Source organism: Lissotriton vulgaris, chromosome 11, assembly GCF_964263255.1.
Source record: "Lissotriton vulgaris chromosome 11, aLisVul1.2, whole genome shotgun sequence".
In the NCBI taxonomy this organism is placed as follows: Eukaryota; Metazoa; Chordata; class Amphibia; order Caudata; family Salamandridae; genus Lissotriton; species Lissotriton vulgaris.
The window spans coordinates 955,390,915-955,417,564 of record NC_141699.1 but is presented as its reverse complement, the minus strand read 5'-3'; the positions used below and the strand labels follow the sequence as shown (position 1 = coordinate 955,417,564).

At 45.9% G+C, this 26,650-nt stretch overlaps 1 protein-coding gene across 1 annotated transcript in view; it reads right to left on the bottom strand.

The window, feature by feature from the left end:
• The window catches only part of LOC147683747 (nicotinamide N-methyltransferase-like), a 67,103-nt gene extending 40,666 nt beyond the window's left edge, over positions 1–26,437 (bottom strand). The window contains exon 1 of the mRNA XM_086942573.1: positions 26,218–26,437. Within this exon, the coding sequence (XP_086798699.1) occupies positions 26,218–26,437 (220 nt within the window). The remainder of the gene's footprint in view (positions 1–26,217) is intronic.
• Positions 26,438–26,650: the final 213 nt, after the last annotated feature.

Sequence of the window (26,650 nt, the reverse complement as noted above, 5' to 3'; positions counted from 1 at the left end):
CCTGACAACTCAAAATGGGTGTATTTGCCATCCTCTCCCTTCTTCCTGTTTTTTATATCTGTAAGTGCTTCCTGATGAGGTTTAATTCCTTGGACAGGTGCCTCGTTGCCTACTTGTAACTATTCTCTGACCCTGCTTCAAGGGTCAGAGCAGGGTCGGAGAATAGTTGCAAGTAGGCAACGAGGCGCCAGGAAGCAATTAGCAGCAGGTGTCCAAGTTGAAGTTAATTTGTTTGTAACCCTTTTGTAAAAGGTTACAAAGAAATTAGGTTCAACTTTTGCACCTGCTGCTGTAACCCTTGCTTGGCTGAAAATTCGTCCCCGCTGATTCGCGGATTTTACCGCGATTTCGCGAGATTAGCGGATCGGGAAATCGCGGAAAATCCGCAAATTTGCCCGCGAAACGGATTTTACGCCCACCCTTAGTGATTGTAACAGTATAACTCTTCATAATTTGATGAACCCTGTAAATAATCATGTTCTGTGAATTTAGCTTGTAACAAAAGAGTTGTACAAAGTTCCCCTGGGAAGCATCTTATAAAAGGGTCTTTCTCTCTAGGTTGACTGATGTAGCCGGTATTCAGGGAACCAGTCAGGTCCCTTGTCGGAACTAAGAAACCTCACACAACTAATAGGCTGGATGACTTGTTTCATTTAGCCCTTGTGGTGTTGTATCATCATCGGCTTCCTGCTCCTGCGTCAAGCTGGCGCCGCAATGCCTGACGGGTAACAACAAGTGTTATACTTTTGTGGAGATCTTTTGTTCCTTGCCGTAGCTTGATGATGTGTGAGGCACTTAGAAAAAAAAGTGGTAGTGAGCGTAGAGTGAATTTTAAAAGGGTTGGTTGGTCAACTAAGTAACCTTTATTCATGTGGTAAGCCACCCTATTAAAAAGTGCAATGAGGGGTATGGAGAACCAAAAATGAATTAGGTTGGTCTTGGTTCAACCCTCAGGTGTGGTCAACATGTTTCATGCCCTAAGGGCAATTCTTCAGGACCTAGTAGTGCTCATAAACTAATCAGGGGCCCGGAAAAGGGCTTTAGTGTATATAGTATACAACCTGGTAGGTCTATTACTGGGGCAAGCTGGTATTCCTGCGGTCCCGTCAGACCTAGGGAAGGAATAGAGGCATTAGATACAATCGGTTTACATTCCAAGTAATTTGTATGTTGCTGCCTTCCCAAGTTTAGATATATATAACATAACACCTGAGCATCAGTGGTATCTATAGTGCTCATTGATACACAGGTGAAAATGTGAAGAGAGAGAGATGTTGTGAGTGACTTAAGTGAATATGTGAAAACAAATTGTTTTCGGGAGCATAATGGAAAACTAACTCTAAGAGGAAGTCTGTTTCTTTAGTAATACAAGGACTTCTAAGGTTAGATCATTGTTTTGCTTTCACTGAGGAGCCAATTACCCCCGGGTTTAGAAGGAGAAATGACAATAGGCTACTGCCTGGAGAATATTGTGGCTTACCATTGTAAACCCTCAGTAGGACCACGCGGCTCGTTCCTGTGGGGCCTGCGCTTTGCGGTAGTTACCTAAGGGATGTACGAATCAGGGGTCAAATGGAGCCTGGACATTAAGAAAGGAACTTTGAAAAGAATTTTGTAAAAAACTTAAAGGTACCGCCAGCAAGCCACATGGAGTACTGTCCAACCAGGCTGCACCGCCCGGAAAGACATGCCGCGCGCCATGGCCCACGACGCTGACCGCAGGTGCCACGTATCCACCCTGGGATCGTGGGAGGGCTCAATTGTGCCGGTAACTGGTAGGCGGGGGTCCCAGGTAGTAGCGCTAGCCATCCAACAACCAGCGCCGAGGGGCCAGGCAAGGGCAGCCTCCAGGAGGCTGCAGCCCGGCAGGGGACCGAGACCCATATGGTCTCGCTCGGGAGTCCGACACTCATCAGGAAAGGAGTCCTGAACCCGACCGCGAGGCTTACCTTAGAGGCGCGAGGCCACTGCCGGTTAGAACCTACCCCCACACTTCGGCGTGTACTTGACACGCGGAACAGCCGGTGATGTAATGTAGAAACCACCGCCATTAAATATATGGCGTTTGCGTCTCTCTAGGGGGGCGTGTCCCGATGACGTCGCTAGTGGACCGGCCAATGAGGTGCCTCGGGTGTCAGGCAATCCCGAGTGGAGGTCAATAGGCTACCTGCAATGTTAGGGAGTGAGGGCAAAGTGCCTCACTAGAGTGGGGTGGCAAGATGTTTTAACTCTGCAGTATCTGGGTCCCAATGGCACGTAGTTTGGGATTCTGATTAAAGTATAATGCGTGTCAGTATCCGTGGTGGGGGGGCGTGTCCTGATGACGTCACTTGTAAATCGGCCAGTGAGGTCACAGGTATCAAGCGAGTAGGAGCCAATAGCCTCCCTGAAATCTAAGGGACTGGGAGCAAAGTTGGAAGGTTGTCTTCACTCTAAGGCACCTGGGTCCCAATGACTCGTGATTTGGGATTCTGAATGAACCAGATGACAGCTCTATGAAAACCCCTCCCTAATGTAAGGAGTTTATTTCATCACGGGAGGTACAGAGGTTTATAGGGGATGTCGGTGAATAAGGGGTCAAGTGGAGCTGGCCTAGTTTAACCCATGGATAGGCAGGTAACGCCAGTCTTGATGATAATAATAATAGTAATAATAAGCCAGCAGGGTGCCCTACGATCAGGGGATAGGTGGAGGGAGCCTGCGCTTTAAATGATGAAATCTACCTGATTCTATCGGGTATATCTATTGGATGCTAAGTAGTAGCAGCAACGCTGAAAGGGATTGAAGGAGACTCAGCAGGAATGATGGGGGCACTGTAGTTCTTATCGTGGTATTTGGTTCCAAGGAACTGAGTCATTGAGCCCACAGGTGTCTAGTTGTAGGCGGTGCACCCACCTTTGTTCCATTCTAAACAGGGCTTGTTGATTAATGGAGGGGTGGCACTCCAACACCACCCATTTCATGCTCTCTGCGGTATGGCCAGTTTGTTTACAATGATCATAAAGTCGTGTGTGTGTCTTTCCACAGCGAATATTGCTATTATGTTCAATGATGCGCACTTTGACAGTGCTCATCGTCATGCCTATTATAAGATGCTTCCCAGGGGAACTTTGTACAACTCTTTTGTTACATGTTGTTAGGACAGGTACACTGGACCCCTTTAAATATCGTCCCCATTCTGTCCCCCTTTGTTGTACACATAATTGGCGTGGGTTACCCCCACGGGACATTTAGGTTACCAAGAGTGACACTACTTCACTTCTCAGGCCCTACCTCTACCGGGCTCCGTTCCCCGGTATTCCACAACTGTGGTTCACTTCACCACTCCAACACACATAAACCTGGCCATATTCCATGATAAACATGGAAGATGTACCGGGTCTTAGTTTTGATGAGGACGCAATTGCTGAAGCCCTTAGGGCAGCCCCTAGCATTCTCACCACCTTGGCTACCTCTGCCTCCGGTACCTCCAACGATGACTGGGTCACATTAACTGAGATGAAGAAAGAACTGATAAGGATCACGATACATGGGACAATGATGACTGAATATTTGAGAAGCAACATTGCCCCTCAGGGCCTAATTATCAACATCATACCCAGACTCTTCTTGGAAGATAAACAATTTAAAGTTGATTGGGTCCAGGTATCCTGGAAGTGCACCAAAGACTTGCTCTTTTTAATTGTGCAAACAGCGAAACGATTGTCCGATGCCCTACTGGAGAAAATCACAGCCATAGAAGCGACAATGAGGAGCGCAGTCAACAAGAACAATAAGGCTAACTTCACCACGAAATTAGCTGATATCAATCAGGAAATGGCTGACCACCATGAATACCTTCTGAATATTAAAACAACCAAACTACAGAAAGGTATCGCAAAATTCGAAAAGGAGAAAGTATACCCATACTTGAAGGATGGCTATAAGAATAAAAAGACCAGCTACTCCTCGGATGAAAATTCGGACAACAACAGTAGACAAGGCTCCAACAGCAGTGATTCCAGTGGAGGATATAACCCAAAGAACAATCGGGCCCCACAACGCCCCAACTGGCAACCTGGCTACCACCAAGGACCCGCCTTCCATGGGCCCCCACATATGGCACCCCCGTGGCAGTACCCCTTTTACCAACAGGGTCCACCACAATTTTTCCCTCTGAACCCGCCACCTTTTCAAGGCAGAGGTTGGGGCAGAGGAAGAGGGCGAAAGCGAGGCGGACAGAAAGGGGTCCAGTGGCAAGACCAGCCAACACCACAGACCACAGTGGAAACCAGGAGCACAACCAGAGGGAGAAGAGTCTGACGGTGAACCTCTCGAAAAGGACTCTGACCCCCAGTGAAAACAAAATCTTAGAAAACGGACTTGGCTTTGTCCCAACCCCAACTCCAGATAACTTTCAAGAAATGATTGAAATCAAGCAGCTCTTTAGAAAAATACACCTGTGAGCTTACTTCGATGACAAACCTGAAACAGAAACTCTAGACACAGGATTACGGAAACCCTCCACTTTTACTCCGACGGATGGGATGGTCCCCCCCCCGGAGATTCTGGCTTTTGAGAGAGCTGTCTTAACCGGCGTCACAAAGAAACCGTACATCAACCAGTTCAATAACTTGACCAAAGCAGAGAGACAAGCCGCTCAAGCCTTAGGCAATGACAACACAATCGTCATTAAACAGGCGGATAAGGGAGGAGCCACGGTCATCCAAGACTATTAGGAATACGACCGGGAATGTAGACGACAACTATCAAACAGCACTCACTACAGACCCCTCACCATAGATCCTACCAAACGTTTGACGACTACCATCATGATTGAGGGGGAAACAAACGAATGGCTAACAAAGAAGGAAGCAGAATTCCTCATTACTACAGAGCCGGTGACCCCCTATTTTTACACACTACCAAAGATCCACAAGGGAGTCACCCCGGTGCCAGGCAGGCCCATTGTTTCTGGAATAGGGTCCTTGTTGGAACCCCTCTCCCAATTCTGCGATGTATTCCTACAACCGATAGTCAAGAAAATTCCATCCTTTTTACAGGACACTAGAGATGTCCTGCGTTTGATTGATGATCAATCAATCAATCAGTGACACTTATATAGCGCGCTACCTACCCGTAGGGTCTCAAGGCGCTGGGGGGGGTGGGGGGGGTGCCACTACTGCTCGAACAGCCAGGTCTTCAGCTTCTTCCTGAAGGAGAGGTGGTCTTGGGTCAGGCGCAGGTCGGGAGGGAGGGAGTTCCAGGTCTTGGCGGCCAGGTAGGAGAAGGACCTTCCTCCCGTAGTCGCTCTTCGGATGCGGGGGACGGCGGCGAGGGCGTGGTTGGCTGATCGGAGGTGGCGTTTGGGAGCGTAGAAGTTGATTCGGCTGTTGAGGTAGCTCGGGCCCTGGTCGTGTAGGGCTTTGTGTGCGTGGGTGAGGAGGCGGAAGGTGATTCTTTTGTTGACGGGGAGCCAGTGGAGGTCTCTCAGATGTCCGATGATGTGGCTGGTTCGTGGGATGTCGAGGATGAGTCTGGCTGAGGCGTTCTGGATCCGCTGGAGTCTCTTCTGGAGCTTGGCGGTGGTACCGGCGTAGAGGGCGTTGCCGTAGTCCAGTCGGCTGGTGACGAGGGCCTGGGTGACGGTCTTCCTGGTCTCGGAGGGGATCCACCAGAAGATCTTTCATAGCATGCGTAAGATGTTGAAGCACGCCGAGGAGACGTTGTTGACTTGCCTGGTCATGGAGAGGGAGGAGTCCAGGATGAAGCCCAGGTTGCGTGCATGGTCTGTCGGTTTGGGTGCGGTGCCCAGGGCGGGAGGCCACCAGGAGTCGCCCCAGGCGGAGGGTGAAGAGCCCAGGATGAGGACCTCCGTCTTGTCAGAGTTCAGTTTCAGGCGGCTGGTCGTCATCCACTCGGCTACCTCTTTCATCCCATCGTGCAGGTTGGCTCTGGCGGAGGCGGGGTCGTTGGTCAGGGAGAGGATCAGCTGGGTGTCGTCGGCGTAGGAGATTATGCTGAGGTTGTGTTTGCGTACGATGGCCGCGAGGGGGCTCATGTAGACGTTGAAGAGGGTGGGGCTCAGAGATGACCCTTGAGGGACGCCGCAGATGACTTCGGAGGCCTCTGACTTGTACGGTGGTAGGCGGACTCTCTGTGTTCTTCCGTCGAGGAAGGAGATGATCCATTCCAGCGCCTTGTCCTGGATTCCGACGTTGCTGAGGCGCTGTACTAGGGTGCGGTGGCAGACAGTGTCGAATGCCACGGAGAGGTCTAGGAGGATGAGGGCCGCTGTTTCTCCATTGTCCATCAGGGCTCGGATGTCATCGGTGGTGGCGATGAGGGCGGTCTCGGTGCTGTGATTGGCTCGGAAGCCTGACTGTGAGGGGTCGAGGGATCCGTTCGTCTCGAGGAAGGCGGCCATCTGCTTGTTGACGGTCTTCTGGATGACTTTGGCTGGAAACGGGAGGAGCGAGATGGGGCGGTAGTTCTTGAGTTCGGTGGGGTCCGCTGTTGGTTTCTTGAGGAGAGCGCTGAGTTCGGCGTGTTTCCAGCTCTCAGGGAAGGTGGCGGTGTCGAAGGAGGTGTTGATGATGTCCCGCAGTTGGGGTGCGATGACAGCGTCGGCCTTGTTGAAGACGTGGTGAGGGCAGGGGTCGGTCGGTGATCCGGAGTGGATGGAGTTCATTGTGCGTATGGTGTCTTCGGTGCTGATCGGGGTCCAGGCGTGGAGGGTGGTGGTGGGGGGTGGTTGTTCGGTCATGGTGTGCGTTGGTTGGTTGTTGAAGCTGTTGTGTATGTCCGCGATCTTGTTGTGGAAGTATGAAGCGAGGGAGTTGCAGAGGTCTTGCGATGGGGTGATGTCGTTGTTCCCTGCGCTGGGGTTGGAGAGCTCTTTCACGATGTTGAAGAGCTCCTTGCAGTTGTGTGCGTTGTTGTCCAACCGGTCCTTGAATGCTGTTTTCTTGGCGGCGCGGATCAGCTGGTGGTGCTTCCGGGTGGCAAGCTTGAGGGAGGTCCTGTTGTCCGGTGTAGGTTCCCTTCTCCAGACTTTCTCGAGGGCTCGGCAGTTCTTCTTGGAGCTCTTGAGTTCGTCGGTGAACCATGGGGCCTTCTTGCTGCCGGGTCTGCTGGGCGGGGTCCTCAGTGGGGCGAGTTCGTCCGCGCAGATGCTGATCCACTTCGTGAGGTTGTCGGCGGCCTGGCTGGGGTTCGCTGAGCTGGCAGGAGGGTGCTGGCTCAGGGAGGTGGCGAGCTGGTCTGCTGTGATCTTGTTCCAGCTTCTGCGGGCGGCCTTTTGCTGGTGGCGGTGGGTCGTCGTTCTCTTGAAGGTGAAGTGGACGCAGCTGTGGTCCGTCCATTGAAGCTCTGTGGCGTGGCTGAAGTCGATGTCTGGGCTGGAGGAGAAGACTGCGTCCAGTGTGTGTCCGGCGAGGTGGGTGGGGGTGGACACCAGTTGCTTGAGTCCAAGATTGCCGAGGTTGTCGAGCAGGGTGCTGGTGTTGCGGTCGTTGTTGTTCTCCAGGTGGAAGTTGAGGTCGCCTAGGAGGATGTAGTCAGCGGAGGGGAGGGCATGCGGGCTGACGAAGTCGGCGATGTCCTCGCTGAATTGTGTGCGTGGTCCCGGGGGTCGGTAGATCAGGGTGCCTCTGAGGGTGGTGTTCGGGCTGGTGTGGATCTGGAAATGCAGGTGTTCGGCGGTGTTCAGGGTGTTGTCGGTGCTGGTCGTGAGACGGATGGTGTTCCTGTGGATGATGGCGATGCCTCCTCCCATCTGGTTGGCGTTGTGGTCCCTCCGGACGATCTTGTAGCCCTCTGGGATGGCGATGGCGATGTCGGGAGCTGAAGAGGCGTTCATCCAGGTCTCCGTGAGGAAGGCGACATCAGGGGCTGTGGCATCTAGGAGGTTCCAGAGTTCGATGGCGTGTCTGTGGACGGAGCGGGTGTTGAGCAGGATGCACTTGAGGTGGGTGCTGCTGGCGTTCGACTTGGTGGGTGCTGGTGCGAGGCAGGTCCGGATGCAGGTGAACTTGCAGGCGTGGCAGCTGAAGGGTCCGTGGGTGCGCCGTGGAGTGGCTTGATGGCATTCTGGGAGTCAGCCGGTGTTGAGTGCGATGAGGGTGGCGGCGGAGTACGTCAGGCGGGTCGGCCGGGGTCTTCGGGGTCCATGATATGGAGGGCAGGGAAAATGTCGATCTCATATTGACATTGGATGTGGAAGCTCTATTCACGAATATTCCACAGCAAGCAACTCTGGAAGCAGTAGAGTCTGCTTTGAGGACGGAGGAATGGACATCACCCACCCCCATCTCATTTATCATGGCTTTAGCAAGTATAGCTCTGACGGAGAACTTTTTCAGATACGAGTCACAGATGTACCATCAGATCCGTGGCACATCTATGGGTTCTACTTTCGCGTCAAGCCTGGCATGTATTTACATGGCCACTTTTGAAGAGCTCTGCATTTACTCCGCTGAGACCAACCCTTTCCTTACACATCTGACCCTATGGCGTCGCTATATCAATGATATTTTGGTCCTCTGGAATGGAGACCGGGCCAGCTGTGAAGCCTTTTGCTCGTGGATTAATCTCCAGAATCCATTTCTCAAATTCACAGGCACCATTTCAGAACAATCTCTCCCCTTCCTCGACCTTACCATCAGGCTGGACCCTACAGAGATCACCACCACTCTCTACAAAAAAGAGACTGATAGAAACAGTCTCCTCCTTTACCAGAGTCACCACACCAGGGCTTTGAGAGAGAACCTACCCTTTGGACAATTCCTGCGGATTCGCAGGAACTGTACGTCAGTGTTTGACTACAAACAAGAGGCATCCACCCTGCAATATAAACTTCAAGAAAGAGGCTATCCGACGAGACTCCTCAAACAGTCAGCTAAAAGAGCACTTAACAAGAACAGAGAAGCCCTTCTGGAGACACACACAAAGGCTACAGATGATGTCATCACCTGCGTGACTACCTACACCAAAAATTCAACCTTCATCAAAAAAACGGTAAATTCACACTGGGGAATCATCAATTCCGCTGGCCTGGATATTCCACGGCCACGATTTGCCTTCAAAAGAACTGCCAATTGAAGGATACTTTGATCCATACTCGACCCAAAAAGACAAGCACCTTGCCTCCAAATACACTTTGGGATTGACCACCAGTCGTGGGCCACTTCCGTTGCGGAAATTGCATCGTTTGTCCCCAGTCTTTACAAAGTAAATTAATCAGGCTATCCGATACCTTTACCTGGCACCTCAACAAGCATACCAACTGCAACAGCAGTAGATGCATCTACATGCTCACATGCCCCTGTGGGCTTAACTACATAGGCATGACGATGCGCACAGTCAAAGTGCGCATCATTGAACATAACAGCAATATTCGCTGTGGAAAGACACACACACGACTTTATGATCATTGTAAACAAACTGGCCAACCGCAGAGAGCATGAAATGGGTGGTGTTGGAGTGCCACCCCTCCATTAATCAACAAGCCCTGTTTATAATGGAACAAAGGTGGGTGCACCGCCTACAACTAGACACCTGTGGGCTCAATGACTCAGTTCCTTGGAACCAAATACCACAATAAGAACTACAGTGCCCCCATCATTCCTGCTGAGTCTCCTTCAATCCCTTTTAGCGTTGCTGCTACTACTTAGCATCCAATAGATATACCCGATAGAATCAGGTAGATTCCATCATTTAAAGCGCAGGCTCCCTCCACCTATCCCCTGATCGTAGGGCACCCTGCGGGCTTATTATTACTATTATTATCATCAAGACTGGCGTTACCTGCCTATCCATGGGTTAAACTAGGCCAGCTCCACTTGACCCCTTATTCACCGACATCCCCTATAAACCTCTGTACCTCCTGTGATGAAATACACTCCTTACATTAGGGAGGGGTTTTCATAGAGCTGTCATCTGGTTCATTAAGAATCCCAAATCACGAGTCATTGGGACCCAGGTGCCTTAGAGTGAAGACAACCTTCCAACTTTGCTCCCAGTCCCTTAGATTTCAGGGAGGCTATTGGCTCCTACTCGCTTGATACCTGTGACCTCACTGGCCGATTTATGAGTGACGTCATCAGGACACGCCCCCCCCACCACGGATACTGACACGCATTATACTTTAATCAGAATCCCAAACTACGTGCCATTGGGACCCAGATACCGCAGAGTTAAAACATCTTGCCACCCCACTCTAGTGAGGCACTTTGCCCTCACTCCCTAACATTGCAGGTAGCCTATTGACCTCCACTCGGGATTGCCTGACACCCGAGGCACCTCATTGGCCGGTCCACTAGCGACATCATCGGGACACGCCCCCCTAGAGAGACGCAAACGCCGTATATTTAATGGCGGTGGTTTCTACAACACATCACCGGCTGTTCCGCGTGTCAAGTACACGCCGAAGTGTGGGGGTAGGTTCTGACCGGCAGTGGCCTCGCGCCTCTAAGGTAAGCCTTGCGGTCGGGTTCAGGACTCCTTTCCTGATGAGTGTCGGACTCCCGAGCGAGACCATATGGGTCTCGGTCCCCTGCCGGGCTGCAGCCTCCTGGAGGCTGCCCTTGCCTGGCCCCTTGGCGCTGGTTGTTGGATGGCTAGCGCTACTACCTGGGACCCCCGCCTACCAGTTACCGGCACAATTGAGCCCTCCCACGATCCCAGGGTGGATACGCGGCACCTGCGGTCAGCGTCATGGGCCATGGCGCGCGGCATGTCTTTCCGGGCGGTGCAGCCTGGTTGGACAGTTCTCCATGTGGCTTGCTGGCGGTACCTTTAAGTTTTTTACAAAATTCTTTTCAAAGTTCCTTTCTTAATGTCCAGTCTCCATTTGACCCCTGATTCGTACATCCCTTAGGTAACTACCGCAAAGCGCAGGCCCCACAGGAACGAGCCACGTGGTCCTACAGGGTTTACAATGGTAAGCCACAATATTCTCTAGGCAGTAGCCTATTGTCATTTCTCCTTCTAAACCCGGGGGTAATTGGCTCCTCAGTGAAAGCAAAACAATGATCTAACCTTAGAAGTCCTTGTATTACTAAAGAAACAGACTTCCTCTTAGAGTTAGTTTTCCATTATGCTCCCGAAAACAATTTGTATTCACATATTCACTTAAGTCACTCACAACATCTCTCTCTCTTCACATTTTCACCTGTGTATCAATGAGCACTATAGATACCACTGATGCTCGGGTGTTATGTTATATATATCTAAACTTGGGAAGGCAGCAACATACAAATTACTTGAAATATAAACAGATTGTATCTAATGCCTCTATTCCTTCCCTAGGTCTGACGGGACCGCAGGACTACCAGCTTGCCCCAGTAATAGACCTACCAGGTTGTATACTATATACACTAAAGCCCTTTTCCGGGCACCTGATTAGTTTATGAGCACTACTAGGTCCTGAAGAATTGCCCTTAGGGCATGAAACATGTTGACCACACCTGAGGGTTGAACCGAGACCAACCTAATTCATTTTTGGTTCTCCATACCCCTCATTGCACTTTTTAATAGGGTGGCTTACCACATGAATAAAGGTTACTTAGTGGACTAACCAACCCTTTTTAAATTCACTCTACGCTCACTACCACTTTTTTTTCTAAGTGCCTCACACATCATCAAGCTACAGCAAGGAACAAAAGATCTCCACAAAAGTGTAACACTTGTTGTTACCCGTCAGGCATTGCAGCGCCAGCTTGACGCAGGAGCAGGAAGCCGATAATGATACAACAGCACAAGGGCTAAATGAAACAAGTCATCCAGCCTATTAGTTGTGTGAGGTTTCTTAGTTTCGACAAGGGACCTGACTGGTTCCCTGAATACCGGCTACATCAGTCAACCTAGAGAGAGAGACCCTTTTATAAGATGCTTCCCAGGGGAACTTTGTACAACTCTTTTGTTACATGTTGTTAGAACAGGTACACTGGACCCCTTTAAATATTGTCCCCATTCTGTCCCCCTTTGTTGTATACACACTGTGAATTTAGCTGACATTACTAAATCTGACATCATATTATTGATATTTTCAAAGTCCCAATCATCAGAAAAAGAACTTGGTATCACAAAGTCACTTAAGGAAACCTTGAACTGGTGTGGATACTTCAAGAGCTCAATCGGGCAATAAATATCATAGTCAGTTCTGTCCCATGCTATACCACCAGATATTGGATTGGCTGTGATGTTCACTGATGATAGTTCTCTTTTCTCAATGTGAGAGGATCTGTGAGACTTTAAGACCAAGTTGATGTTCTGACTTGCTGTGTCCATTGTACTATATTTTCCATCAAAACCATGATGAGCCAAAGCAGGAGAAAAAGTAAACCTAACACAGTCCAAAATTCAATCCATGGTGAAATCAGATATGTTTCTTTTAGTTGATGTAAAAGCTCGGTCATTTTCTCATTGAAAGTTTTTGTTGCTGGCTTGTCTCCATGTTCACTTGGATCATCGGAAAAGTCATCAAAGTTGATAAAATAGCCAGATGCTGTTCTGTCAATTGGTGGGATTGCTTCCAGATTTCCCTTGATCTTTGCAATTTCTTTTGTTACATTTGTACAGTCTGATGCTACATCGTTGTAGATTGGTGTATCATCACAAATTGTTGCAATTTGGGTTTCAAGAGGCACAAGTTCCATGGCTTTGTTGCATAGTCCCTTGTTATTTACAGCAGGTTTATCGAATGTGATTAGTCTCTCAGTCTGAACCTCTTGGATAGTTGCAAAGTTTGGTCTTCTGTTATTTCTTGGCAGTCCACTGGGCCTGCTATTTATTATCGGCCACATGTTTGTGGTTTCACCAGATCGATGGCAACAATTCTGTTTTCCTTTTTACCAGCAAGTGGCGGTAGTACTACTGATCTTGTTCCGCTGACAGCTAAGACAGGTACTGCTTTCCTGTAAGAAGGCCCAAATTCCTTCTTTACCCCGATCTTTTCTCTGACCAGATCCCCAATCTTCGGAATCCAGACAGGTCTTGATGGGACAGGTGGTTCTTCAGTGGTTGTTGCCTTAAACTTTTTGTTACTTAGACTCTTTCTTGTTTCATTCAAGTCCTTTAAAACAGCCAAACGATCTTTGATATCAAAGGTTTTTTCTTCTACCACTGAAGTCTGAGGATCCAGATCCTGGATTATCATTCCAGTACCGAACAATAGTTCGTATGGACTGATACCTCCTAGGGAATTTCTTGGCATGTTATTAAGACTACGTTGGACACTTATTAAATGTTTGACCCACCCATCACCCGAACCGAATACCCTCGCCGTTATAGATTACTTTATGTCACGTTTTTTTCTTTCCACTACCGCATTTCTCTCAGGATGGAAGGGAGAAGAGTACCGCAATGCGATGCCCATGCTGTTTATGGGCTCTTTGTAAGCTCGAGAGCTAAACGCAGGACCCTGATCAGAATGTAGCATGCCAATTGCGTATGTGCCGATAAAGACTCGCAAATCTTTTTATAACAGTTCTGGCGTCAGCCGAGTGCTGGTGGTCTACATTTTTAAGTTAATTTTGTCTTAATAATTATGGGGATGCGTTTCTCCGGTTGGATTTCTGCGTTATAGATTGCCTGATGCTTTCTAATAAAGGTGTCCTGGCAATAGTCTGGTCTGGTTCACAACTGCGATCTCTGTTGCAGTCTGGACAATTCATTGCAAATTTGTAGATTTGCAAGCTCATCCCCGGCCACCAGTATTCTGATTGTAATTCTATTAGAGATTTCAAGATCTGTTGGTGCCTCGGACCCAGTCCCCTGTGTGCGTCTTCAATCAAGAAAACTCTCCTGTTCATGTTTGGAATTACTCTATCCCCCACTCCAGGGATTTGAGCAAAAGAAACGGAGTTTGCATCAATTATGTATGTATTACTGAGTAAATAGTTGAGAGGTAATGCTACATAATAGCCTTTTAATGAGGCTTTTACTGCCAGCATGGTTTCCCCATCTATGTGTTTATCTGAAAGCTTTTTTGTGGCGACGGAAGCCGGTTGAACCGCTTCTACTGTGGCTGTGTTAGCCAATGAATTCCGTGCAACGTGAATGCCATCACGTTGATGACTCAGTGTGTGTATCACGTTAGTCTTTTGTAGTTCTTTCTCTAAAAGAACTACTTGTTCCCAAAGCGTTTTATGCTTTATTGTGGCACCGGTGTAATCTTTGTAACCGTTTTTACTCCATGTCTGCATGTCACTGTTGTAAGACTTGACGCAGAAATGCGAATCACACACTATCAGTGTGGGGAATTCGCGATCAGCATTTTCAAGCGCCATCTTTAAAGATCGTATTTCAGCTCGCTGAGCTGAACAGTTTCTGAGTGATTCACTTTTGGTAATCATCGGTTAGAATTTACCAGAGCGCCAGAGACCTTTAACAATCGCGCACGCTGCATTGTAGGATTTTTTATCTACATCGTAGTGTTGTGCGAATCTGTCCATATAGATTACGCAGGTATATTGTTCCAGAGGCAGAATTTTGATTGGCAGAGGATATTCTTGTTCATATTCTAGATCATCTAGTTTTTTCAGTTTCGGGTCAAAATAGTATTTCATGTCTTCTGTAGCAAGAGAATTTTCCCATTGTATCCGTTTCGGATCTAATGCCACTGTATTCAGATTGTGTGGACCTGTTAATGCCTCAAGCGCTGATTCTACTGTATAAACAGTTATTCTTTTGCCTCGAGCTTGGGCTCTTTCTTTTGCTACAGCAGTTTGAACCGCTGTCTGAATTTTTTCTGTAGAGCTGAATTTCATTTCAGCTTGAGTGTACAAATGTGATTTGTAAGCTATAGGTACCGTTTCTCCCTCATTAGAGGTCAGGTATGTGAATCCGCATCTTCCTGGGATGACTCGGATTACCAGGTTGCGTATGTTGTCGCGAGTTTGCAATTTTGTTTTAGCTAACATGTCTATTTGTAGTGATCTTAAAATTTCTGTGTGTTTCTGAGTCCAATTTATTGGTTTGAAATCAGGTCTTATTAATTCATAGGTTTAACCCTCTCTGCGTAATTTAGAATGTATGTTCTAACGAAATTCAGGAAGCCTAGTATTGATTGTAAGTTTTTCAGCGTTTTTGGTGCTTGGAGTACTGCACACTTCTCTAGGAAGTTGTCTGCCAGGCTTTTGCCTTCACTTGATAATTCATATCCTAAAAATAGGACTGTTAGATGGGCAATTCCTGACTTTTTATAGTTGAATTAGTAACCCTCTGATGCAAACCCAAGTATTATGGTGTTTACTCTCTTTAAGCGACTCTCCATGTCATCATCTGTAAGATAGATATCATAGACATATGATAATGCTTCATCATCATATATTTGTACTAACTCTGTTACCCTTGCTGAGAATAATCCTGGGCTATTCTTGAATCCCTGTGAGAGTCAGCAAAATTGTTTTTGCGACCCCATTATTGAGAAAGCGGTCAAATACCTGCTTTCTGGTGCAATGTCTTGACAGAAGAATCCATTAGAGATATCTAATGTCGTTTTATATTTTTTGCGCACAATGTTATTTATTAGTGCTGCACTATGTGAGTTTTGTACTGCAAAAGTTTTGCAGCAGGAATTTATATGTCTGTAGTCCAAAACTAGGCGATATGAATTGCCTGGCTTGGAGACAGGAAACAAAGGATTGTTCATTTGTGAGGTGCATGTTTCAATCACCCCTTGATATTCAAGTTGATCTAAGATCTCCCTGACTTGCTTTTTAGCTTCTTGTTTAACAGGGTACCACCTTTGTGCAGTGGGTTGATTTTTTAACTGGATTTTGTGGGGAGGAGACTCCTCATCCCATCCAACATGATTTTTGTATAGTGCAGGGCCTTGGGCCACGGCCCATTTTCTTGCCAATGTGTATTTTTTATGAATCGGAATGTGATTAGAGAAGGCAGGCATAATCATTTCTTCGCCATGAGGGCACTCTCTGACAAACTCTGGCAGCCAGTCTTTTTCAGCTAACAGGATGTCCCAAAAGAGACCTTTTATTTTCCTGGTTTTATCTCCCTTTATGCGTAATGTTATTTCATATAGTTTATGGGGCACACTGACTCGTGTGTCTGCAGTTTCCACCTGAATGTATTCATTCGTGTCCACTGTCTCCAGAAGATTCATCAGGATCTTGCGAGCTATTTCACTTCTGCTGCGCTGTCTAGCATTGTCTGAGCCCACTCTCCGTTTTTCAGTTGTGTCCTCAGAATCCTTGGCATGTTTAATCTTAATACTTGCTACCTTTTTTTCTGGGAAATTGGGATTTATTACTTTGATGAGTAGGTTCTTTGTCTTTGGACTTGACGTGCTCTTCCTTCTGTTATGAACGTCCTCTTCTTTCCGATTTCTGTGAGGAAGTCTGAAAAGATCGAGATGGACGTGTATCAATATCTTGATATCTATCAGGTTTTCTCAATTTATCCCTATCTCTAAGGTTATACCTTTTCTCAGAGGGTTCCCTTAGGGGAGACTTGCCTCCTCGGCCTGGAGATCTTTCTCTCCGTTGAGGTGACCTTCCTCTGGACTGGAAAAGTTTTTCCTTGGGAGTGGATTGTTTATTACCCTCCCAACCCTTTTTTGGAGTATTTAAATTATTTTTAATAAATCTTTTTTCAGGATTTTCAGTTAGTTGGGGTTTTACCGGTTTCCCACCCAAACTATCTCTTCCTAGCACTTCATAGGATTTTTCTATAATTCTGGCAAGTTCAAATGGTTGGTCTGTTATATCTGTTTCTTTCAATTTCTGGCGGATTGCCACACATGCTGCTTCTCCTATTATGTTGGCCAATAGTACAGCTGAGACCTGTTTAAAGTCTTTTAGTAATTTCATACCCAGATTTAAGGCAGGTTCTGGACCGTATTCGTTTTGAATTTGTCTTAGTACATCTGGTATTACCGCTATAGACGGAACACCATGTGTTTTTGTGTAGATGGAAGCAAAGACCGTGCCCCAAGTGTCACAGTCCTCCTCATGTGGTGCAACCCCCATTGGGAGGCAGATAGTCAGAATCCTGTGTTTTCCATGAGGTGTAGTATTGGGAAATGCTGCCTCTATTTGAGGTATTTTCTGAGCTAACCAGAATGGAATTTGTTCCCGTTTTATGGGTGTTTTACCCAGACATGATTGTATGTTCTGTGGTGTAATTTTGTTTGTATTCCCCTGATGAGAGGTCAGTTGTGGGATGTTAATTTCTGGCTAGATTGTTGCAGTCCGCATGACATATTGGACTAATTGTCTATGTATTTTAATTAATATTTTTAGCTGAGCGAAAAGTTCCACGTCTGACATGTTTTCAATGTCTGGATGTGGTGTGTAGCTGGCTAGAACTGGCCACGTGGCTCCTAGTCTACCTAGTGGACCGTGCCTGGTGATGTGATTTTGATGTTTTAGGGCGCCTTTACACCAGAGCAGGTGCTCTTGGTAAGTTAGTGGGATTTCAACGTCCTCGAAAGGAGTATATATATCCGGAGGTTCCTCTATTTTGTAATAGTGGAAATCTTTTGTCACAGCGTGTGCTGATGGAAAATTTATCCATGTGTAGAATACCTCTGTCTGCGGAAACTCATGAGCCTCTATCACGAATATGACCGTACCACCTCTGGATGATAGTCCATTTTCTATAAGTTTAAAAATTATAGTTCTTCTTATGTTGACCGGAATGATTATAGCATTCGGGTCACTTTGCTGGAGACTTGTGTCTTCCTCTAAGAGTTGAGCTGCTAATGTTTCTCTTTCTTCTTCACTTTCCGTCATTTTGACTAAAAATGTTTTGTTGCAGAGCGAGTATCAATGAAACAAAGATTAGGTGCACAATATTTTGGAACACTGTATCCTTCAACGTTGACTAAACCAAGAACTAATACATAGGATTCTCATCCTACTAAGTTCCAGTGGATATTTAACCTTTCACCCACTCCAGACGTCTATTGGAGTTTTTACGGGAGAAAGGGGTCTGTGTGAAAAGCACGACTGAGTTACTCTAGTGTCTTGCGTTAGTTTTATCGCCTTACCAAACGTTGGGCGCCATGTAGTGTAGTTCCTATGTTCCCAATAGGCTCTGCGCATTGGAATAACATAACAGCAGTGTAGACGTAGGACTGAGGTCATCTAGGTCTCTACTGACTATGTTAAACTTAATTAGTTTTGCCAGCTAGCTCAGAGGTCACTAGAAACTTTCTCGAATTTCAGGAAAGGGTTACCCGTCCTGATTTAGACAAGAAGGGATTAGCTTCTGACAACCGCATAAACATGACAACTTTGCTCCCCCAGAATAAAGAGTGTATCTTCAGAGTCGTGTGAAACAATAGACAACTATTTCACTCAGTCAGTCGTGCATGCTTAGTTCCACCAGTTTTCCGAGAAATAGAGAGACAGGCGTTTTCAATAAAAGTTGTTATTTTATTGAGCAGGCTTCTTTCTCATGCAAGAGAAATGAATTGCCACAATTGCAATACTTATTGTAAAGTAAAGTGCATACAGTAAAAGTTGTATTATGAAATAATACTGTAAAAGCATTGATATGGTTTCTTAGCCATATGATACTTTAAAATGGATAAAATATATACATACATAAAAACATTGACTAACAAACTCAACTGGTGCTTCTAAGATACGCCTACCCCAGTGTACCTGACCTAAGCCTAATACGTGGGAAGGAGTAAGTAAGTTGCAGTGTTAAGTTAAGTTAAGTTTTGCCAAGTATCGGAATCAAGAATTCTCTCTAACGTTGTAATCAGTTCCGTACCTTGGTCATAGAATGAAGAAGGTCTTGTATTTCGCTTCTCAGGACTCGATCTCCCAGCAACCCGCGAGGGTGACTTGGGAACACCGGAGCTGGATTTTCTCGGCTGGAGAAAAAGACAGCGTCTCTCTCAGTGTGTCAAGGGGAGGGGCGGTCTCCGTCGGGTCTCATAACAGCTGGGCTCCCGGGCAAGTAGAACGTCGCTCTGCTCCCAACCACTGTGTGTTTGCTTAAGGCAACATTGGTATATTTATACCTGAAAGGTGCCGGGTTTGACGTAAGGTTGGACATAAGACGTCACTAAGAACTAGCAGTTCTTTCTGGACTCCAGGAGTTCTTGTGCAAATCAAAACAAAATCAGGGGTTTTCCCGGGCTGCTGGAGGCTTGGTTTGTTTGAAGAATGCGTTGTGCTTTCTCGGAGTCTATGGGAGTAGCCGTGCTGTGTTTTGGACTGCATGGGCTATTACTGAATATGGATATGATTCTTATGCCTTTATAAGGATATTATTAATTATAACCACATAAGGGCATGAATTGGGAATATCGAATTAGGGTCCTAGATAGAAATACAACAAGAGAGTTGCACTACCATGCTCTAGTCTGGGAATTACTAGTGTTTGGACTGCTAGTTTGAAGTCGTTTACTGGGAGGAACGGTTTTAATTTTCTCAAGGTGGGCATCTGAAAGTTTTCACCTTTTGCTGCGGCACTGATATGTTTTTGCATGTTTAGGTTACTGTCCAGAGTTACTCCCAGTGATTTTGCTGAATCTATAATAAGAGGCTGAAGTTGAGCACTGTAAGATGTTTAAGCCATTCTTGTATGATGTTTGTTTAGTTAGGCGGGCGATTAGTAAGAATTTGGTTTTGAGGGCGTTTAATTTGAGGTGGTTTTCAGTCAACCAAGACTGAGTTTTCTGTAGAGTCAGATTGAGAGCTTTGATGTCATCCGGAGAGTTTATCTTTAAATATAGTTGTGTGTCGTCTGTGACATGTGAAAGAGGATATTAGCTGAGTAGAGGATCTCAGTGAGTGGCTCCATGAATAGGATGAACAGTGTAGGCGAGAGGGAGGAGCCCTGTGGGACTCCTAATGTTACTGGGACAGTCCTGGACAGGGATTGGTTGACCTTGACTCTGGGATCTATTTCGGAGGAAAGAGGTAAACTAATTTAGAACTGACCCTGATAGGCCCCTTCTGTATTGCAAGAGGTCTAGTAGATTATCATGTTTGACGGTATCAATTGCCAAAGATAAGTCAAGTAGGATGAGTAGGCAGGCTTTGTTCTGATCTGGGCTTTTTAGTGCGTCGTCTGTTATGCGGGCCATGGCCGACTCCGTACTATGCCCTGTCCGAAGCCAGATTGAAATTTAGTGAGCAGGTGGAAGTTGGTGATGTGGTTGTCTAACTGGATGAGAACACATTTTTCTTAGAGTTTAGCCAGAGTTGGGATGTTGGAAATTGGTCGGTAGTTGTTTAGGTCAGTGGGGTCCGTCGTCATTTTTTTCAGGATGTGGGAAACTTGTCCAGATTTGAGAATATGAGGAATAACTCCTTAAACTAAGGCAGCATTGATGAACTTTGTCCAAAGTGGCAATAGCGCCGGTATGAGATCTTTGAGGTAGTTAGCAGAGAGGGGGTCAGAGAAGTGGTTAGAGGGGTTCAAGGACGGGAGTACTTTTAGGATTGTTTCTTCGCTGTAGGTAGTGAAGGAGGCCCTGGAGGTGTTGTTTTTTAGGGCGAGCTTAGCTGTGCAGGTACTTGGGGTTGCTAGCGTGTGAGATGGCATGTCCTTCTGAGAGTCAGTCTGAGCTAATGAGGCCTTAAGTAGGTCTGTTTCCAGGAGTTCGGTCTTTATTTTGAAGAAGGAAGAAAATTCTTTGCAGCTGGGTGGAGAACATAGACCATCTTGGTGAGGGTGAGCTACGCCAAGAGATTAAGTTTTGACTAGTTCAAATACTTTCTTGGGTCTGTTCTTGGCTTGGTCTTGTTGATTTTTTAAAAAGTTAGCTTTTGAGTGTCTGATCTTTCTATAATACAAGTTTCTGGAGGATCTGAGAAGTTTAAGGTGGTCAGTGGATGGTGATGACCTCCATCTCCGTTCAGCTAATCTTAGGGCTCGTCTGTTCTCGTTGAGGTAGTTAGCAGGGAGGGGGTCAGAGAAGTGGTTAGAGGGGTTCAAGGACGGGAGTACTTTTAGGATTGTTTCTTCGCTGTAGGTAGTGAAGGAGGCCCTGGAGGTGTTGTTTTTTAGGGCGAGCTTAGCTGTGCAGGTACTTGGGGTTGCTAGCGTGTGAGATGGCATGTCCTTCTGAGAGTCAGTCTGAGCTAATGAGGCCTTAAGTAGGTCTGTTTCCAGGAGTTCGGTCTTTATTTTGAAGAAGGAAGAAAATTCTTTGCAGCTGGGTGGAGAACATAGACCATCTTGGTGAGGGTGAGCTACGCCAAGAGATTAAGTTTTGACTAGTTCAAATACTTTCTTGGGTCTGTTCTTGGCTTGGTCTTGTTGATTTTTTAAAAAGTTAGCTTTTGAGTGTCTGATCTTTCTATAATACAAGTTTCTGGAGGATCTGAGAAGTTTAAGGTGGTCAGTGGATGGTGATGACCTCCATCTCCGTTCAGCTAATCTTAGGGCTCGTCTGTTCTCGTTGAGTCTATCATCATACCAAGGTTTAGATTCTTTTGTGGAGAGCCCCTTCAGTTGTAGAGGTGCTGTTGTATCTAAAATTATGGTCATGGAGTTAAAGTAGTGTTGTGTCAAAGCATAAACATCTGTTACGTCTTCCGGGGGAAGCAGGAGGCTGACACTGGCGGAAGTGAATAGGTCTGTGAGGGAGTTTTTTTTAGGTTGCTCTTCCATATTTTGGTGATCAGACTAATCACAGGGAAGGATTGTGTTAAGCTGAATGGCCTCTGGGTTGGCAATCACCAAGTCAAGGGATAAGCCTTTGACATGTGTGGGGCTATTGCAGATTTGGTTGAGGTCAAGGTCCGAAAGGAATGTTTTGAGGCAATTTACTGCCAGGTCCTTAGGGTCATTCCAATGGAGAGCGAAGTCACCAAGGAATATTTGGATATTTTGTTGACCAGTATGTTTGGTCACGATACCCATGAATTGCTCGATGAAGGTGAGGTTATCGTCTGTTGGGTCGTAAAATGTGTGCAGCAAACAAATTGTTTTGTTATTATCTGTGATATCTAGGCAACAATATTCACATGAGGAAAGATCCGGTGAGGGTGAGCGGCTCACTGAGAGGCTGCTCCAGTGTATGCAGGCAATACCACTCCTGGTCTTATAGGTCTATATAGTCTGGTGATGTCATAATGTCATAATTGGGAGGGACCAGTATGTCTAGGATCGGCATGGATGATTCATTTAGCCAAGTTTCTGTTAGGATTAGGAGGTCCGGTTCGTGAGTGAGTATAAGGTCAACAATGTCATCTGCATGTGCTGAGGCTGATGTACAGTTTAGTAGCATGCATTTGGTACACGGCTTGGAGGTCATTGGAGGTTCCAGTGTTAATGGAATGTATATAAGATTCTCCAGGGTTATACCTCTGGAGTTGTGATTAGGGGCTCTGTGTGTACTGAGTTGAGTTTTGATTAGGAAGGGTTGCTTCTGCTTGTTCAGGTCTACTGTGGACTGGCGGGGTGGGGGGGATCGTAGGAGATGAGTAGGGAGTGTATATCTTTAGCGGATAGAGTATTCTTCCTGCGGATCGGACGCGTTGTGGAATTGCAGTAAGAAAATGTTCTCTATCTTGGGGGCGGTTGATTAGGGGATAGTAGTTGCAACTGGTGCTGGGGTGTGGGGCTTTTGCTGTATGGGATCCTGCTCTTATTAACCGCATGTCGTCTGATCTTGGGTTGCTGTATGATCAGGTTCCGTAGCTTATGGAGGTCATGTTTGATATATTGTAGTGAAAGTAGGATTTCGTCTAGCCTAGGGTCTGATGTGGGAGGGGTGTTATTAATGTGGTCTAGGGGGGTGGAAGCGTTTGGGATGTGGATTGGAGGGTAGCAGTAGTCTGCATCTGCGTAGTGAGAACTACGAGTCTGGCTGTCCGGAAATGTGGAAGTAGACAAAGGGGGGGAAGTAAACAAAGGGGGTAGGTATGTATCGGAAGGGTGTGCATCGAGGTTATGGGCATGTGAGGGTTCCTATTGATTGGGGGACTATTGTAAGGGAAGTTACTTCTTTGGATCCTAGGTGAAAGTGTAGTGATGTAGGAGTTATGGGTGTGGTTCTCAAAAGCTTGGATATCTTCTGGCATCGGGGTGGGAGTATGGAAAGATGGGTTTGTAGGTGAGTGCCAAGGGGGGATGTCGGCATGGACTCGGGGGGAATTATGGAGTTAGGGGTGCCTGTGGCGGGGGTAAAGGATGAAGGAATTTATCTTTGATGAGCGGAAAGATGTTGTCGAGCAAGATAACATTTTGGGCATAACATTGCAAGAGAATGATCCCAGTATGATAGATGGTGATTGTAGCTCTTTTTTGTGTACAAATTTTGTGTACAAATTGTGTTTTACAAGCTCCTACCTGTACGGGCCCACTTTGTACTGCATGTCCCTTCTCTTTTGTAGTTCCGAGTAGAGTCTTGCGGTATTTGCGGTATCGCAAGATTTCTATTCGGGACCCGGAAGCCTGCCGTACGTGCGCAGGACATTAAACTACGGTCGCCCATCCGCTCGGTTCCTCCCCGACGGCTCTGCTGACCGTCCGAGGTACCAACGGAAAGGTAAGCGGAGGTTTCTCTCTTTCTCTGTGTTGGGAAACTTTGTTAATACGCCGCGCATGTTGGAATTACGGGGTCAGAATAGAAATGCTTAAAACTAGTTTGTATAGCACACGAAACAGTGTTGTTTTTGAGACAGCTTGAACCTTTATGCATATACTGCCCAGAAACAAGGGGTTAATACAGTTTTTCCTTATTGCTAAGATCTATGACTCGTGTAAGGTGATACGACATCGTAGATCACCATAACAGCTTGTTTCATAATGCACTTGCAGTACAAGATCTAAGGGGTCAATGTATTGTGGGTAATACAGTTTGTCTATTCATAAGAAAAAACAGCACTTTTCCTCTAAGGTGCACCCCAACATTTGAGATTCACCTGATTGAATCTTCTGCACATATATAGCTGCAGTGTATGTTCTTGAGCATATTGCATTTAGGCACCCTTGGGTTTGTTTTATACCCACCATTATCAGTGTCAAACTATGCAAATACAATGAGAGTGTATCTAATGCCTATTTGGTTTTGTGTTTGACTGCTGTGGATAATTGTTACTGATTTTAATGAAAAAGTCTGATACACCACAAGAATTTTAGTTTGGTGTACTCTTCTTTTTAGAGCGGTGCCTCCTATATCCTGAGCCGTTGCCAGGTGGGGTGAGGTTTTGTCTTCCATATTACAAAGGTAAGATGGAGTTTTGCACCATTCAGGGGCATATATGATGGCATAACGCTTTGTGGCCACATATTATGAGAAGACTATTTGGTCATTCTTTTCTAAGAATCATATGTGTTTTGTGCTATTTTATTTCTTTCTTTATTTTTTCAGAAAATTGAAGATATCAAGAGGAAATCGGGATTGTGAGATGCTACATTCACACCATATCCTTTTTGATGTATTGTAAATAGCAGTAATTGTATTTCTGTCTTTAGAGGTCCTGACGAAAGCACATGGCTTAATCTCTTGCCTTAAAGTGCTGAAACATGTTGACCACTTCGGCTTAGGACAGCTATTTGTTAAAACTGGTCCTGGCACTCACGTTTTTAATCCTTGATCGTGACTGACACGAATAAAAATTGTTAGTCTGTTCACGCACCAATTTTATATTCTTGCACCCCACCATTTTGCACTGCATTAAAAAAATCTTTCAAAAAATCTTGTTCCCACATATTCTATCTTGCTCATCTTGGTAATTATACCTTTCTGACATACGTAAGCTCTGATATTTATAGAGCTAGTCTGTCATTTTTCACATCAAAGGATACCCAAATGATGAAGCTGATCACCAGGCTTGGTGAATGATGGGAATCCATATACATACATTTTTATGTCTATTTGCCATTTCACAATTTTGATTCTTAGTAAGAACTTCCTCTTTTTGTTCTCTTATCTTTTAGACGCTGGAGTATATTTTGTATGTACATGTTAGTTTGGGGCTACATATTCCAGTTAGTCTTTACATTTTGGCCTCTGACCCTAACCTATCTTTTTTGTGTGTTGTGGATTGTAGCTGATGCCCTAGAAAGCGGGGAGGGGATGATAGAGATCTTGAGACCGTGCACTGTTTTCCTTGATGAGGAAACAGAGAACAGGGGGTAGAATGCTTTCCTCCATTAAGCTCTTCTCTTTGTGTAAAAAATTATGTCATTGGTTAAAGAGCCCTTGTATAGAGAGTGGTGGGTGTCTGATATTGGTGTCTCGGGATATGTTTTTTAGCAGCGAATGTTAAAAATGTTTCACTGCTTTTTTTAGAGGTTAGGGAGGTACTTGATGGTGTAAATATGTTGACCTGAGCACTCCATTCTGCTAAGAGGCTAAAATGAGGGGTAGACGAATAGGGGGAGTGCACTACTGAATTATTTCAGTGACTGCTTGGGAATAGCCCATTCCTATGGGCACTGAGGCCAGTTTAAGATGGCCACCTGATTTGCAGAAGAAATATGGTACTGAACAACTCCTTCCTTTTGCTGGTGCACTCTGTGCTGCCTAGCACCAATGCAAGCACCCATGCGCTATGCTGCAAGGGTGCCTGAGTAATGGGAAGGATTGGTTTTCTGCAGGAAGGGAGAGCTTCCTGCACACAAAAAATCCTTGTAAGTCAATTTCCTCTTTCTATGTGTGATGCAGAGGAAATAACAAGGAGAAATAAAAATATTTTTCCTTGTTATGCCTCACTGGTGTGGCATTTTGATCAATTCCAGAATTTCTAGCTTAGTAAATCTCGGAGTGCGCCAAAATCAGGGGAATGCCCAAGATCCATCCATGCTCAACCTCCAAGCCACAGTGTGATAAAATGCAGCTCAACGGGCTGTGTTGCGTTACATTTTCTTTAGGAAGCCATGTAAGGGGACGCAAGTCGGCTCTTACGTGGGTTAGTAAGTGCCAACTATCATTTTGCATCCAGGCTGAGCCAAAAAATGTGGAGCTGCCATGAAGCAAATGTTAGTAAAACTGGGCAATATATAGCAGGTATGCAAGTAATTGATGTTTGCTGACAATTTAAAGTCATGCACTGTTGATCACCTGTAATTGTTTAATTTTTTTTTTTTTTTAATGCGCCTTATACTAGACTTTGTATACATTTTATTTAGAGAATATTTCAGAGTCTGTGTGTGGTGAATTTTAATAAACTCAAATCAACAGTTTAAATAAACAGACTCCTATTGGACACATCTAAATATTTGAAAAACGTGTTCACAACATTGAATCCATAAATAAGTAAAAAATGCTAAAGCAATACTGTGTGCGGTACCTACCAGAAGCCAAGAGTTGTTCAAGTTGTCTCATTGGCTGTATCACTGATTCGTCCGTGAATTCAGAGTCTGCAGTATAGTACTCGGTAAGAGCCTTCTCAGCATCAAAATATTTCTGGTAGATAGATGTCCATGTTAAGCCCGGCTCCATGTTCTGACTATAGACTTGTTGGTGGACCGTGACTCTGAATTCCACGCCGCCAGTGCTATGCATTGTGAGCATTTTTGCCCCATTATATTCCACAGGTGCAGTTTGCTTACGTGCCCACGTTCTGCTTTCTTGTTTGCTTTGTGCTCTTTGAAGATTGCGCTGTCTGTTTGTGTCTAGTCTGTGTGAGCTGAAATGATAATTTCGACCCCTACATAATGATGTTTTGCTCCCTTAGGCACTGTATTGTAGTAAACATCCTGCTGGGTGCTGCACAAAGCAAGGGAT